General features: G+C 37.2%; 1 protein-coding gene across 1 annotated transcript in view; it reads left to right on the top strand.

Annotated features, from left to right (window-relative positions):
• Positions 1-17584, top strand: part of EYS (eyes shut homolog) — an 871402-nt gene that overhangs the window by 222312 nt on the left and 631506 nt on the right. The window contains exons 12-13 of the mRNA XM_027787807.2: positions 6833-6946; positions 8837-8959. Coding sequence (XP_027643608.2) covers positions 6833-6946; positions 8837-8959 — 237 coding nt within the window. The remainder of the gene's footprint in view (positions 1-6832; positions 6947-8836; positions 8960-17584) is intronic.

Here is a 17584-nt window from a genome sequence, read left to right as displayed (position 1 = left end):
CACCATAAAAAAATACCCTTTAAGAAGATGTTATCACTGCTTGCAGCCATTTTGTACTCTGAACACAGGCTGTTCAAACTCAGATCCTATGCCTTAAAAGGATGGTGTTTCGGGATGTCCTGGGTGATGATGTTTCCATATTTGTCCCTTGATGTCTGGACAAAATTACATCATTGATACAAGAACAGACAGCTACAGACTTACAGACTCAGTTACTATGGAGTTAACCTTGGGAAAATGGGAATCAAGCCTGTGAGGCAGTGGCCAGGAGAGGTAGGTATATAGGGAAGGGGGGAAAAAAAATACATATATATATATATAAAACATATTTGATTTTTGGAAGGGTCTTTTCCCTGAAGGATTAATACACTAGACTACTACTAAGAAATCTTCTAAAAATACAAATTGTATTTAAAACATTTTTTTATATATTAGACATACGTTGATATGAGCAAATTAGCTATTAAAATCCTTCCATCACATTCCAATGCACTTATTATTTGTATAGGTTCAAAGGACAGCAGAATTTGAAGACTTTGTAAGAAAGAAGATATTGCCAAACTCTTGAATTTTTTTAACATTGTGTTTGGCTCAGAAATACCATGCTGTCTGAAGAAATATAGTGCATGGTTTAAGACATTCACACCGGTTTTACAGCAGTATTAGGAAACTACTGAATTTCAGCTGTGTTGCTCTGATTTGCAACGGTGTGAGGGCAGAATCAACCATGAGTTTTTTAATTGGTTCAATTTTTAGCGATGTAAACTATCCTATGATTCTTTATATCATCAAAGTACTATGGTCTATGCACAATAAACCCATCACATCCCATTATAGATATGTAGTGAATTCATGACCTATTACCCTATACAAGACACTTTTAACGGTGCAGCAATACAAAGATTAACTGAGATAAATGCAGATTTAATCAAACGGATCATCTAGGAGGCTGCAAGACCACATACTGCAACCAGCTACTGTTTGTGGAGATGACAATAAGTAAGATCCATACCTTTCCTTCTTTGTTGTCCCAATACTTTCTAGGGAAATCCATACCAAAAGTAATATTTCTAATAGAAATAAAGAAGTTTGACTTTGAGTTGATATGCTTTAACACTTTCATGCAAGCAAAATCTTAGAAACAGTTTTGAACAGAGAATATGAAATTTCAAGTGTGTGGAGAATGAGTTTTGACCTTTACAATTGATGTGATCAGTGCAACCCTATTATTTATTCAAAATTAAAAATTAAAGAAAGATCCACATTTTTGTTTTTGTGGTTTGGTCGTTTGACTAATACCCATTATACAGGTAAGGATACAGACCCAGAAATACAGTAGTATATAAAGAAATGAACAAAATAAAGGAGTTAAATAGTGAACTAAAAGATAAGAGAAGTAAATGAGGAGAAGAATTATGTGAGAAGAATTATCTTCTTGTCACAAATAATCTTCTCCATCTTAAATTCACAGGACTGAAAAAGTACACTTCTATAAATGCAATACTACACATTCGGTCAATATAGCAGTTGTACATTGGATTGAAATGTGCTGAAGATTGTTTGCTCCTGTCGGCTTGGAACGGTGGCTAAAAACAGACAGTCCTAATGCATTATTATTCTGTCTCCTGACAAATTAGAAACATGGACAGACACACTTCACTTTATGTTCTCAGCAGCTCCAAGTTAAATCTTGGCTAACATGCTGGTTTTGGCTGGGATAGAGTTAGCTTTTTTCATAGCAGCTCTTATGGGGCTATATTTTGGATTTGTGCCGGAAACAGTGTTGATAACACAGGGATGATTTAGTTACAGCTGAGCAGGGCTTGCGCAGAGCCAGGGCCTTTGCTGCTCCTCACCCCACCCCAGCAGCGAGGAGTCTGGGGGTGCATGGGAATTTGGGAGGGGGCACAGCTGGGACAGGTGACCCCAGCTGGCCAAAGGGATATTCCAGACCATATGACGTCATTCTCAGCAATAAAAGGCTGGGAAAAGAAGAAGGAAGTGGGGGGACCGGACGTTTGGAGTTGCAGTGTTTGTCTTCCCAAGTCACCGTTATGCGTGCTGGAGCCCTGCTTTCCTGGAGGTGGCCGAACACCTGCCTACTGGTGGGAAGTGGTGAATTAATTCCTTGCTTTGTTTTGCTTGCATGTGTGGCTTTTCCTTTACCTATTAAGCTGTCTTTATCTCAATCCAGGAGTTTTCTAACATTTACCCTTCCCATTCTCTCCCTGCATCCTGCCAGGGGGGAGGGAGTGAGTGGCTGTGTGGGGCTTAGTTGCTGGCTGGGGTTAAGCCATGACAGCTAGGTCTTCTAGTTTATTGATCTGATTCCCTTGATGATGCAGAATTTTTGTTCTGTTTCTTTACTTTTTTAATGCTTGTCTAATCCAAGTACATAGAGGCCTTTTATAAAATCATGGTATTTCCATTTCATGTCTTCATAATTAAGTACACTTTCTAAATCTTTTCCCTTCTCTTGCAACCTCCTCCCCCTTGAAAGTCTGAATATATTTTCTATTTTACTTCTAACTGCAGATTCCTATTTCGTTGTTATTATTATTATTCCTTTAAATATAACTACTATTATGATTAGGATAATGTCATCCTGGTCATGACTTAGATCAACTTAAATGTAAGATATGAACACATTCTACCTTCTTTTAGGGAATTCTTTTAACTGTCTCCCATACTTCAACTTTACTTGCCTTGTGCTCTTCTGAATTCTTAGAAATTTGCTGTCACTCTGAAAATAAAACAAAAAGCATAGCAACTTCTCTTGCCATAATTTTTGCTAATACCTATCCAATATCTAATTTAATTCCAAGACATTTTCTGTTTACACTGGGATGATATTCCAGAGATGGCAATCTATGGATTGCATTGCTAAGAAAAATCTTACTTTGTTTTTCTGACTGGTATTTTTAATTCTTCCTTTGTCTTTGGCATTTTCTCCATTCTGAGGGATGCAGACAGTCTTCAGTCTTTATTTAAAGAAATCTAATAAGAGATCTCAACCACGTAATCTTTGGAGGCAAACTGAGCTTTGCATCTTTTGAGCTATATGGAAGTGATGGTACAGAATACCTTTGCAGGGAGGAAAATTTTCAACCACAGTTTAACAGGATTGCTTTCCAAATTAGGGCTTCTCAGAAAGTGAGACATTTTTTCCCTGTGTTTTGGTAGGTCCCTTGTTAGTCTGAAAAAACTCTTTTCCTTTTCTGATGTGGCATACTATGTTGTAGAAAAAAGTGAGATCTTCAATACCTTCTCTTTTTTCTTCCTTTATTGAGCATTTCTAATAAGTTGGTATATCTATTTCTTTTTCTTTTAGTTGGGTGACCCCCTTTTGTTGGACACAGGATAAAAGATGGCTACTGCTACTGTGAAAGATGAGAAATTATCAGAGCAGTAGTGTTCTCTCATCTTTTCCATGCAGAATTGTTCAAAGAGGACAAATCGTGAAGATTTATTATAAGAAGTAAAAATGACAGTAACTTGACATTTTGGTGGCTGACACCAGGAACATACTGAAGAATTTTCTTTCTGTCTCACCGTGTTTAAGGAATATCTCTTTTCATTACAGCTTTGTTTCCAGTCCCTCCTCTTTCACTCGATGACATCAGGAAATTCTTATCTTTTTCCTAGCAGGAAAGAAAAGCAACAAGAACTTTTTATAATAACAATTGTTAGTTAATAATTCATGATATTTAACTTAAAGGGAATAAGTGGCAAAAGTTTCATTGCTCCTCATTTCAAGCATACCATATGGAAAATTGCTGAAGTTTAGTCCAAACTTCATAGAAAATGCAGAACAAAATGCAATAGATACTAAAACACCAACCTGCTAAAGAAATAGTGCTTTATTCTACTTATCAATTAATACAACAAAACAAGAAAGACTTGAGAAATCAGCTATTGGATATCTGTCTGTTCTCTACCAGTCCCCTGAGAAAAGATTTTTGAAATGGTTTCTGAGACAACTGTATATGTATAAAAGGAGTGAATAAAGGTTCCCATTTGCCTTTAACAGTCTAACATCTTAAACATTTATTCTATCATCTGAAGCTGGCAGGACTTATCTTGTTAGAACTCCTCCCGAATGTCTGATTGTGCATCTGTAGACCAATCAGATACAAATAACAAAACCTTGAAGTTACAGATTTGCTGCATAAGAAAGAAACAACTTTCTCATTATTACTTTGAGAAAGGCTCTGGTCTCGGTTTTGCAGTTTCTGCAGTGCCAACCTGACGTTTTAGCAAAGCTTAAAATATTAAATTTTAGCATGTCATGATTGGCACTTTGTGTTCTTCCAGAAGTCTTCTGGACTTTTAAATTAGAAATGTTGATGAGTCCTGTGAAACAACTAGTAACGTCCCCAGGAATCTGATGTTCTTGAAAGCTCGCAGTTTACAATACATTCAAGAAATAAATCTGTATTAATTAAAGAAAAACTAAAATTGTGATAATTCATGTGTGTAGTCTGCTAGAATGTATAATAAAAGATTTATATTAATTAATTTTGCCTCAGCTTTTCATTTTCATGACGTTTAATCTTATAATACAATGGTAAATTACTGGTTTTGTTTAAAATATGAAGAATCATTTTACACGTCTTCACTTATTAGGAAGTGAGATAGGTCATATGAAACAGGTATTGAACCTAATGTATTTTGTCACATTTTCCACTGGAAGTTAGAAACACAGCACCCATCTAGTGGGTTGTGAATTGATTCTAATTTTACAGCTATTTTTGGTTTAATTTTTTTTATTGCAAAATTCTTTGTATACAGAACTGCATATAAGATATGCAGGCTGAGTACTTCAGCACCTTCCCATCATTGCTGTCAGCTACCACTTTACATCTTGAGGGGTTTGTTGACATTCTCACTATAAAGCTAGTCCCAAAGTACTATTCTGATGATAAAATCGTAAGGAATAAATGAATACGCGATTCTACATTTGGATATGCTGTGGAACAATTTAAAAATTTTAGAAAAATAAAAAAAATGGGAATTTTTTTCTTTGCATAAATAAATATCTGTTTAACAGTGTGGCATGCTTTCACTATACATCTTTCACAACAGATGTTCTGGGAACCTAATATAAAAGCAAATGCTTTTTCTCCATTTGAATAATTACACTAAAGTATGTGTAAAGAAACTGAACAGAAAAAAAGAAAAACTTTCAACAGGAAAACTTTCATTTTATATATGGATTTTTTTATATATTTCAGTGACAATGAAGTGTGATCTATTTTGTTCTTCCAATCAAAATGAATGCTCTAATGGTTGTGCAAAGATTAGTGGTGACATTTGGAATTAACATAGAACAAAGCTATAGATGTGTGGTGAGTTGACCTTGGATGGCTGTCAGATCCCCACCCAAGCATTCACTCACTCTGTCTTCTCACCAGCTTGAGGGGAGAAGAAAAGATGAAAAAGCTTATGGGTCAAGACAAAAAACAGAGAGATCATTTACCACTTACTTTCATAGGTAAAACAGAATTAAATTAGGAAAAATTGGTTTAATTTATTGCCAATTAATGTAGGTTAGCATAGTGAGAAACAAATTAAAACAACATCTGCCCCATCCCTGTTTTTTTCCCAAGGCTCAACTTCACTCTTTCATTCCCTAGTCCTCTACTTCCTCCCCCCCGCCAAGCAGCACAGGGGGATGGGGGATGGCGGTTGTGGTCAGTGGGTGACAGCTCTTCTCTGCTGCTCCTTGCTCCTCACAAATCTCGCGAGCCCCCCCCTCCCCCGCCCCCCACCTTCCTGTGTGGGTCTCCATGGGCCACAGTTCCTTCAGGGCACATCTATCTGCTCCAGCCTGGGGTCCTCCATGGGCAGCAGTGTGGTTATTGTCTCTGGTGTGGTCCTCTCCACAGGCACCTGGAGCACATCCTCCCCTCCTTCTTCTCTTTGATGCTCACAGTATTGTTTCCCACCCTTCCCTACCCGCCCTGCCCCCTCCACCCCTTACTCTACACTCTACCTGTGCAGCATTTTGCCTTTTCCTTAAAAACATTTTCCCAGAGACATGGAACAGCCCCAGTCTCTCCTCACAGAGGCCACCCTGCAGCCCCCACTGCCAGCACCTGGACACCTGCACCCCATACAGTGTGACAAAGTACCTGTAAGAAATAAGAAAACTGAGTTACCCTTTCCTTTTTTAAGTTTCATCAGTCTTTGGATTTTTCTTTTAAGGATCTACTTTCATTCTTTCTTTTTAGTAACACATACAGCATCCCCATCTATTGTAATTAAGCTGTGCACTTTACATGTGCTGAAGACCTGACTCACATGGACATGTGTTTGTTACACCTCAATATATTTGCACTCTGTATTTTTTTACTGCTCTTCTCCACAGTAGAAAGCACTAGACAATGGATGACAGATAACTGATGTACTGTCTCTCATATTAACATGGCGAAGTTCAAAAAAGGTCTCATAAAAATACTAAAGTGAATCTAATACAAGCAAAACATTTGAAGATCTATATATCATTTGCATACTGCTATGAATGTCATCTTGCTTTCTAGAAGTACTGCCTACTTCATTTATTGCTTTATTCCCGCAATAAAAACATGTATTTGTAATATCAAGTAAGAAATGAGTGAAATTTCATTCTTTGTAAATAAAATACAGAAGCTCTGACTTCCAGTTTAATTTTTCAGCGGAATATGGATTGTAACACATCTTGGTTTAAATTACAGAACAACATTTGGAATAAAAGTTTCATGTTAATAGAACTCATAAAGATGAAGAAAATCATTGTTAATAGAACTCATAAAGATGAAGAAAATCAAAGCTCATCTTGCTTCCTTTGCAGGTTTTTCAGGCCAGTACTGTGAAATAAAAGTGAATGCATGTGATTCAGCTCCCTGCTTGAATGGTGCTGTCTGTCAGAATTATGTCAACGGCTATGATTGTTTTTGCCCTGAAGGTAAGTTGTTCAAAATAATTTATTTTTATTATCTTTGACAATTTTCAAAATTGCCTGCAGTCTGCAAAACATCTTCTTGACAGATTTCAAACCCATTGTTAAGATTTTATTTCTATGTAGGTTATTCATTCTTTTCTGGTCTCATTTGCATCTTTGTCCACCAAGGCACCCAATAAAACAAGCATCTCATTAGAATACACACAGATATACTTGCAAGCGCTACTTTTTTTCAGACAGAAGCTCATGATTTTAGCAAAGTCTGAAGGAGTGGAGAAAACACAAATGAGCAGGATGGGAAATCCACAGAAAATGTAATCAATAAACCTACAAAGATATTTTATCCTGATGTACTAACTTGCAGCTTTATGACTGAACATAGTAAGAAAATTACAATGGCCATAATAATGACTGTAATATATCTTCCATACAAAAATCTATTAGAACTTTTGCAGACAAAAATAATGTGATTTTCAGCACTTTTGGTCTGTTTCTTTAAAAAATGCGCATTGCTCAGTGTTATCTGAAGTGAATGAATGAATGAGTGGTTTCAAGAAAAAAAGTACTTAAAGTAAAATGCTTTAAAAGATTTAAAATTACAGTGTCTTTCTGAAATACTTTCACAAATGGGTTTCTTCTGAATATTTGTATGCTTTTTTTTAAGTTAGATTTTTAGTTAAAAATAAAGTCAAGGTTGTGATTTATAACCTGGTATTTTTTCTCTGCATTTTAAATGATCTTATATTTGTTTGATTTTAATCTTCACATAAAACTGGTTTTTAAGTATGGAGTAATGGTCAGGTGATTTCATAGCTTACAATATTTTAGGTATTTATACATTAATACAAGCATTCTAGTAATAAGTTCAGAAACTCATAAAAAATATGAAATTGCTACAAATAATTCTCATAAGTACAGCCTCTGCCATTAGCAAGCTCAAATTAGAAGCCAAAACAGATATTAGATGGCAGCTGAAAATTAAGCTTGGAAAAGATCATTCTGCTGTTTAGTCTGCCTGACCACCTTATAGAAAAATAATTCTTGGCATCCACATTGGTGATTTTGTGGCTTACTTGTTACCTGTCAGACATGGGTCTGATTAAACTCTAAATGCAAATGAGAACTGTTACTGTATATATTATTAATGAACTAAGGGTAATTCCAAAGTTTAATGACTTAGGGATCAGTGGAAATTGGTTCCATGGTCAGTTTGAGAAATTATGGGAATATGCCTTGCACTGAGGGTGCTGATAGCTTAGCATTAGTCATGGTCTTCCTGCAGCCATGGCCTGTGACAGCACTAATGATAGTCATTTTGTAGCATGACCGTGAATTAGAATACATTTACAAGAGCATAAAATGTCAGATATTGGAATGGACATTCTCCAGCAATTTCAAGTACAAAAAAACACTGTTGGACTTCTGAATTTGCTAAAGGTCACTATGACACAAGAAACAAATACAGAAAAAGTAGAGAAGTAACTATGAGAATTAAAGAGAGATTTTTAAAGCTATAGTCAAATGTCCAAATCCCAGCATCACTTGCCTTTGCCTGCAATGTTCTCAAAATGGCAGAAGATATATAGATTCTTAAGTCTCTGCTAAACAAAAAGTTCAACTAGATTAATGAAAATATTGAATCTTAAATTTGTTCTTTCAATTATTAGCTGCTTTTAAAGTATATTTGATGGTCAAATGTGTTTTCATATTAATAACAATGCAGAAAAAGCTTTTAGAAGGATCCTCCAACAAGACTTCAAGACAATTTTATTACAAGACTAAATTGCAAACAATCCATCTTTTTTTAGAAAAAGAGACCCAAAGATATGCTTTAGAAAAGAAGGCACATATACAGCAGACTAATACATAGCTCTCTGTTTTTTTCCAACCAAGGTTTTGAAGGTCTGAACTGTGAAATCAACTTTGATGAGTGCACTTATGGCTTCTGTAAAAGCAATTCAACTTGTTTAGACTTGGTTGCAGACTACAGCTGTGTTTGTCCTCCAGGATTCACTGGTAAGATTTATTTTAAATCTGGAAAAGACATTAAATAGTTAAACTTTTTATTTCCTTTTCTGAAACTAAAACAGACTTTTTAACTGCATTTTGTTCAGTGTTTTAGCATTAATAAAACTAAATTCAACTCAGTGTTCTGTTCTATTGATTATCTGCTTTAATTTCCTTATTAATATGATAAAAATTGAAAGCAGCATGTGTGCAGTTTGATTAATTGAAGGAAAGTAAAACTGCATTTTGCCTAGAAAAAAAAAGTGTTCAGAAACACCTAGTCTATGAAAAAATAGGTGAGTAATGATAGCTATAGCTGGTGCTGTTTGTCTTCAGAAAACCATATCACAGCCATACTTGATTGAGATAGAAATGATAATACAGTTTTAGCAGGAGGACACTTTGTTCTTTTTAAGAAAGATGCCATCAGATCCTTATCTTAAATAGCTTGTAAATTGCTTAAGTATTTGTGTGTCTAACAGGTTTAAGAAAATAGCTCTTGCATCAGGAGCAGTCTTCATGGCCCTACTTTCTGCCAGAAGCAGCTAACAGGATCATGGGGAAATCAATAAAACTGTCTTGAAAAATATGCCATCTTAACAACTAATATACTGAGATGTCAGGGACTGGAACACGCTGCCTTTCAGCTGCTGATTTCAGAGAGGCAAATGGAACAGCATTAGTCATAAGCAGTTAACAGGTAGACAAGCAGTGGCAGTCTCAGAACTTATGCACAGTTTAGTGGGTGTTGTAATAAAAAGATAAACAGATATATACAGAGAGCTCAAAATCCGTGGTTACCAATGGAGAGGAAAGAAAAAATGATAGAGATCTACTATAGAGAAATGAAAGGCTGCACATAAAGCAACGAAGGATGAGGAGACAAAATGAAGTTGGAAGTAAGTAGGGTATTTCAGGTTAATAGTAACACCAGTGACATCCTGTTAAGGAGCACTTCATACATGTTTTGTTGATGGTTAAAAACAGGCAGATGGGACATAAGGAATGTAAGATGATACACAGAGATTTAGAATCTGTCAAAGTGATAATAGGTACAGTTCCCACAGACGTCTGTGATTTTGCTTGGTTTGTGCCAACCTATTCTAATATTATTCAGCATTGCAAAACTGAAATGTGCTCTATATCCTACAAGATCACATTCTCCTTTATCTTTGATAACTGGCTTTGCCGTCATAAGCTTGCATAGTAGATGCCTACTATGTGTCAATCATGAAAATAATGGAGGTAATTACAAAGTATTTGTGCACGTAAATAGAAGCATTTTTATTTTAACTTCTAAACATAATTTTAAAAGAAGGAACTTTAAAAACATACTGCTATACTGCAAGGGTCAAAATGGAAAACATTTACCTTTTCTGTAGTAGGTTGTAGTCAGTTTGACCTAGGGAACGGAGAAAAAGCTGCTCTTTTGAAAATACAGCTACACTACTTTGGGATATGATGGAAGCCACATTAAAGAACCAGAACTATAAACTAATGTGTGGGTGTCACCAAGGCAGCCTGGAACAGGGCATGTTCTCCTTAGAAGGAACACTTTATCCTAGATTTATACTGATGTAAACAGTTTGCCACTAATGTATCTGTTCATTCCAAGATAAAAAGGAGTCAAGATCTGTCAACAGTAAGACAGTTACCAGTGGGTTGTGGGCAGCTTTTAAGGGATACTTCTAGGTCTATGTTGAAGTCATAGAAGTTCACATGACATCATAACAGGCCATTATGAAAAGGCTCTATTTTCACCTGCCTTTCCTGTGTGAAAGACTTTTCTTCCTGAATGTGCTATTGTTCTCACTTCATACTGGCTTTTCTGTGAGACAGGACAGCTCACACAAGGAAACAAATCAGCCAGTCTACTGACTGGAATTGGAAGTGAGGATCCTCCTGATTTCACTGAATAATATGCTCTGTGCTCACGCTGTTTGTATAGAAAATGCATAGTCAGCCATTGTGGATGTCATTAGGTCTGCTGTCTCCAGGCCTTCCAACAACTGCTTCAACCTCCCTAAAAAGAATCCTTAATGCAAAATGCTAAATATGTGAGCTTCTATCTTCTAAAAAAAGCAAACAGTGATAAAAGAATATTTGATGTCCTTCTGAGTTCTAGATGTAAATGGCCCAAGAAGATCTTGTCGTAGTAACAGTGATACACTCAAAACCTTTTTAAGTGCAAAAGGAAACATAGCGTATATATAGGAATTTTCTGTTTATCCAGTTAATATTTAAGCAGTGTAGAAACCCATATTATATAATGAAGTAGCAAAGCACCATTAACAGCACAGTCAAAACTGTTATACCAGAAAACTTACTAATATATACCCATTTTCTTTGGTGTTATGTTCAACTTTCCAATGTTCTTCTGGGTCCTACAGTTGGCAGTTTCAGTCTTTTCAAGTAGGATTTCAAGTAGGATTGGGGGAGTTTAAGCCTTAACCATTAGTATCTTGAGCCCTTTCCCAAGAGAAAGGTGATATTCCTGGTGGGGGTTTCTTCCTCCTTAGTGAGGGTTCCAGCTGGAGTAATTTTCATACATTTTCTCATCCAGCCTGTCTCCTTCTTCTGCACCCCCACCGTAGCCCCATGCAAGCAAAGGGCTATGGTTTGTCAGTCAGTGACAGTGACACCTCCACCCCAGAGGAGCCACCCCCAGAGCTGGAGCTGGAGCAGAGGAGCAGTGGTCACTGGCCTCAGTGCAGGGGTTAAACCAGTGACACCCAGCTCAGGCCATGGTGGGGCTGAGCCCTGCACTGCCAGGTCAGGACACAACCAGGAATCCCCCTGCTGAGGGCAAAAATCGTATTTACTTGGCTACAGCTGTAAGACCTGACTACATGGAGGCACAAGTTGGAAAGTTCATCAGCAGATCTTCTAACTCCCTGTTGATCACATCTTGTATTTTCCTGATAAGACTTGATCAAGGAAGTGAAATTTGAAAAAAATCCTGTAAATATACAGGGCTGATTTCTTCTTTGCAGTTTTTTTTTCAAACACATTTTTGTTTTCCTAGCATGTTAAAAGGCATTTCCAAATAAAGTTTAGCTTTAGCATCCAAGCTTCTCGGGTACGTAAACTTTCTCCGGTCTAGTTGTTTGCTTGCCTTGCTGTTTGCTATCTCTGTGCCTGGCAGCATCACTCTATTTTGGTGTTGCACACCTTGTGCATGAATGCTTTCTTGGAAGGACAGTGTTGGACAGGAGGGAGACAGCTGTCTGTTTGAATGGCCTTGGCTGTGGTGCTCCACAGGCAGTGGAACTTGTTCCTTCCCTGGGAGCAAAGCTGGGAAGAGGTGATACCATGCATCCAGCAGGGAGCAGGCCTGGATGGAGGGAGCATGACAGGCACACCCAAAACACCTGACAGAGTCCTGAGAGGAGCAGGGAGTCTTGCTGGCAGCTTTGCAACTTGATGCATGGAGGTGCCTTTACACTGAGCAAGCTAGGCATGCAGAGAGAAGCAGCTCCTGAGAAAGAGAAGGCTTTCTCTCTCTATGTCACATAAATCGAAGCTCGGTCTCAGATGCCCTCCTCTGGGAGCTGGCATACAGAGGACCACTGTAATTATCCCATAGTAAAGAGCTACCGCACAAGTGGACAGATGGCGGCACTGCCACTTCCTTCCCTCACGATATTTTGTTCAATTTTGCCAGTTAGAGGGTTTCAAGAGTGTCTGGCAGTTGAGATAAAGGCAGCCCAGGTCTGTTAACCTGGCAGGCTTCAAAAATTAGAAAAAGACTTGCTAATTCTGGGCTTTATCAGAACCTGAAGATAGGTGAAGTAGGGAATTTTAATATCAAACTGTAGGACACCCTTAGTACCTTAAGTAGTAGATACCATCAATCAAAGCATCAATCTGGTGGTCTGGTATTGAATTCACCAGTGATACAGAAGGATGAGGCAATTTTATGAATGGTCGGTTACTGACCATTTTCATTATTTGGTTGGATTTTCCCTAGCAATGTAAGTAACTGGAACCCAAGAATTTTCTAAGTGGATGTTCAGGGATGAGAAGGCATGATTGTTTTAATTAATTTAATTAATTTAACACTCAAATACGTGACAGGATTACATTTTGTCCATTGTAAATCCTTTGCCTATTTTGAATTTTAGAAGATATTATTGATCAAATGTACTTCAAAACTGTGCACGTGTGCTCAAGTGTAGAAGTGATTCCTACACTAATAAGGTGACACCAGTGAACACTGTGTAGAAAAAACATGATTCCAAAGTGATTTTTATTTTAGCACTTAACACTGAATTTTGTTGTAATTTATATGCATGAGATCCTTAATCTGACTTTCTCATACCATGGTCCTTATGAATTCTTCATGTGTAACATGGTCCTTGTTTTAGGTTTTGCCTGTGTCTCATTCATGTTTATCATTATCATGAGTCAGTATGAATCAACAGGCAAAATCTGCTATCAGTTACCTGTTGACTTAATAAGTAGGATTTACACAGCACACTAAATAAATTTGCAAGTTCTTTAATATGCTTTCTGAAGATCTTTTTATATAATTTCCTTTGGCATGTCTAACCCTATGTGCTTTAAAATCCTGTAGTAGCTATTGTGGCTAAACAAGTGGTCCCCACAACACTGAACATCTGAGACCCAAAATTATAAATGGATGTGCAGTGTCTTCTAGATCAACTCACTCCATCATGAGGCAAAAGGTGACACCTTTTACTGTGCTTTCAAAAATATTTTACCATGCATTCTTTTTCTACAGTTTTCTAAGCTTTGTTTTCAGTCAGTCTGCAAAAGCTGTTCTATTTTAGGCAGCTTTTGGCTGACCCAGATGTTTTTAGTTAGTATCAGGACCACTGCACAGTTTAAAATCATCAAGTTACAGCATCCTCTGTTCTGCACTAATCATCTTCAGTCCTGTCCTCAACGATTCAAAGGCAAGAACTGGCCTGAGAAATCTATTGATACTTACCCATCTTCAGAGTCAGTAGCAGATACTCAGTCTCTCTTGCATCTCATGCATCAGATTATTGTTCCATGTCAATGGCCCTTACCGAGCAGCCCAGAAGCCAGGTATTCTCTTCTCTTGTGTCCCCTAAGGACCCAGTTTATGTAAACATGACTGTGCCTGATGTCTAGTCAAAGCCTAAGGTTTTTCAAACCAACCCAAAACCTGGAAGCTGCAGACTGAAGCTGGGGGGATGGTTTCCCTGGCTTCTGGCCAGCAGAACTCTGGCTCACAGTGGGGCCATGGTGGCATGACAGCAAAAGGCTGCTGGCCTTTCCCCCTGCTCAGCTGGGGCAGTGCCGATGGGATGCTGGTTTTCAGAAATGCTCCAGAAAGCGGGGCTGCCAAGGGCAAGCTTCCTACCGCTGGGCATGCAGACTTAATGTACTGGAAAATAAACACTATTTATGCATACATGGAAATGTATTCAATAAGTATTTCTGTGGTTATTAGAGAATGTTTATTGTCACGTCATGTGTAAGTGTACCTGCTTCCCCTGGAAGGAATTCAGGTTAGAACGCTAAGTGGGAAAAAAAAAAAAAAAAAGATCAGTAGAGTGCAGAAAATTCTGCTTAAGTTTCATCATGCTGCAAATTACATTACATAAGGATTTTTATAAACTAATACATAAAAACTATTGAATTGCATGAAAGAAAAACAAATCAATTATAATTCAGTAGCAATGTTTTTCCAGTCATCTAAAAAATAAGCAAAGTCTCCTCTGCTTTTTTTTTTTTTTTTTTTGGGGGGGGGGGGGGGGGATGGAGATGGGGTGAGAAATCAAACGGTACATTTCTTCATTTCTTCAGTAGTTTTCTGTCTGCAAATACGGAACATGATTTTTTTTCCTGTAGAAGGTGAATAGTAACATTTTGAAACATCTGAAAAAGATAAGCTAAATCTTCAAACAAAAATTTAATTAACTTATATGGGATTTACTTTATCATTGTTCTACTGGTGGAGTAATGAGATTATTTTTGTACCTAACTTTTTCCTCTTTATTTTAGATATAATGTTTTCGGTTTTTTTCAATAGTTACGTTACTTGTCATGCATAATATAGTGTATATAGAACATACAGGAATATATTTCTGGGTGTGACTGTGTATTTAATTAATTTTAGATAAATTGGAACACAATCATTTAATATGAATAGGTTTGGTTTTTAATAAAAAAAATGTTGTCAGTTGCTGGAAGATCCTAATCAAATAAAAAATGAAAAGCATGAAAAGCAATCATGTCTAGAAAAGCTCATACAGTGATTAAAGTACACACAGAAGACTCTGGAAAAAATGTTTGAAATTCTTAGTCTTCCTAAGTTACTGTGGGAAATCAACCACATTTTTCCTTAACTCCATATTTTTCCCACAAACTATTTCTTTTCTCTTGTTCTTTGCATGTGTCTTCTATTCATGTTCTAAGCAGTTAAGATCATGGATGCCATCATGCTATGAACAGTAATATGCCAGAACAGTGAGCACAATTTTTACTTTTTACATCTGAGTGCACCTGTAAACATAACATATGGATATCAAGACAGAATTTCCAACTGCATCAAGATATTTATTATAACTGCCTCAATTAACTTGTTAGGACTAAACTTTCTTTTATGACAAGAGCAATCAGTGAATTAACGCTGACAAAAGAAAATCTGCCTCCAGCCAGCTTCTCCAGTGCATATTTTCCATCCCTCCCAGATAGTTTGTTAATGAAGTTGAGAAACAGAAGTGGCATCTTACATAAGAATGTTTTTTTCTAGGGTTTTTTTTTATAGCAGCCAGTTCCTCTTCTGAAAAAAAATCCACTGAATCATTGATGTTGGAGAAAGTCTGTCGTTCAACACTGCCTTTGCAATACTAGCTAGCATTGTACCAGGGGTTTTGTTACTAAATTATATACAGTGAAACAATTTACCTTTGGGTACCCTTTTCTTTGACTAAGTCATACTACAAAAGGCATGAGACTATTAGTTTTAGTATGACTGCACTAAGTAGTACCCATATTTGATGCCATCTTCAGTATGTTGTTGACTACACTCTTTGGCCTTTTCCTTTCTCCTGATTTTTTTTTTTTTTTACACCTTTCTTTTCCTCAGTTCTGTAATTCCTTATAACTGACTTTTCTGTATTTGAGACATTTTACGTATGTTAGGCATTTGTTCTTTGTCCATTTTTTATCCTTAAAACTGTTTTTGCCCAGATTCTGTGTTTGCTTCACTACCAGTAACCGGCCGCAGGTGAGCTATTAATAACCTTGGAGTCCCCAGTACCATCCTACAAATGCAGCTCCAAGCCCTCTGCTCCTGCCCCTGTACCCTTTTGCGCTGCAACGTGGCTCTAGGGTCGTAATTAGTTCATTCTATACAGCGTAACTGCTTATTCCTGTCCACGTCTTATTAACAATAAGCATAACGTGACACAATTTACAAAATTAAGGAAGACTAAAACAAATGAAGCGAGATCTACCTGGCCACTAGACAAGTCCTGAGGCCTCTGCTGTTAGCTTGACAGCAGCTCTGCAGCCTGACACTAGCAATGGCAATGCTGTACCTACTGGGCTGCAGGGCTACAGTGTGATAGCAGGGACATTACCCCACAGCTTAACTCACTTCACTGAAAAGTAAGTTGACCAGATAATACTGCTTGCCCGGATCTGAGGAGTCTTGAGGAACAAGGGGGGAAAGTGCTAAATGCAAAGTGATGTTTTTAAAGCTGTTTATACACTTTTTATAAGATTTTTTTTTTTTCCTTGGCACTTTTGTAGTCAGGCAAGAGACAGAACTGCATAGCAGCAAAGCAGCACCTGACAGCCAGTTTTCCTAGGAACCTCCAGAACCTCCAAGGACAGCACATTCACATTTCATATGATGACAATGATTCTACAGAGCCCAGCTGCCTTGGGGTGGGCTACTGCTGTCACAGAAATATCTGGCTCACAAAATTGTCTTGATGGTTTCCCCAGAAAGCCCCATAGAAGGCTACAGGATAAGCAAATTTATTCTGGAAGTCTTGTAACAACCCATAGATTGCTGGATGTATGCTCTACATTAGGTCTGTATACCAGAAGGCAGTTAATTGCCCATTAACCACCTTGTACTGAACCTAATTACTTAGTTTTGATTAAAGCACACAATGAATCCAAAAGCATTCAATCCTGATTTGAATGCATGAAAAGAAGTCAGAATTTCACTGGCATTTTTTTCTAGTGGTAATCACCATCATTTAGAAGTTTATATTAAATATTTTATTTAAATTTTTTGTCTTCAACTTGGAGCTATTGCATCTCATTACCTTTTCCACACAAAATGAAAGTGTCTTTTGCTAACCAAGTATTTTCTCTTTGTAAAGACACTTATACACTGTAATCAAGTCACTTCTTGTTTTTGTTTGTTCTAAATGAAACAGATGGAGCTCTTTAAGCCTTTGCCGACAGCGTGCTTTCTTCAGTTGTTGAGTAAATAGTGTAGCTTTTCCTGCATCCTTCCCACTTATTTTTAAATATGGAACATTGTAGTCAATGTTTAATGTAGAGGTGTTTTACACATCAATATTCTTTCTTGTTTTTTTTTTTTAAATACATCTGAGAATATTTTTTTTTCTCACAGCACTGCAATAGGGCTTACATGCTGAGGTGTTCAACAGTCCT

Source organism: Falco peregrinus, chromosome 7 (genome assembly GCF_023634155.1).
Source record: "Falco peregrinus isolate bFalPer1 chromosome 7, bFalPer1.pri, whole genome shotgun sequence".
NCBI classification, from domain to species: Eukaryota; Metazoa; Chordata; class Aves; order Falconiformes; family Falconidae; genus Falco; species Falco peregrinus.
This window is presented reverse-complemented; position numbering and strand designations above follow the sequence as displayed.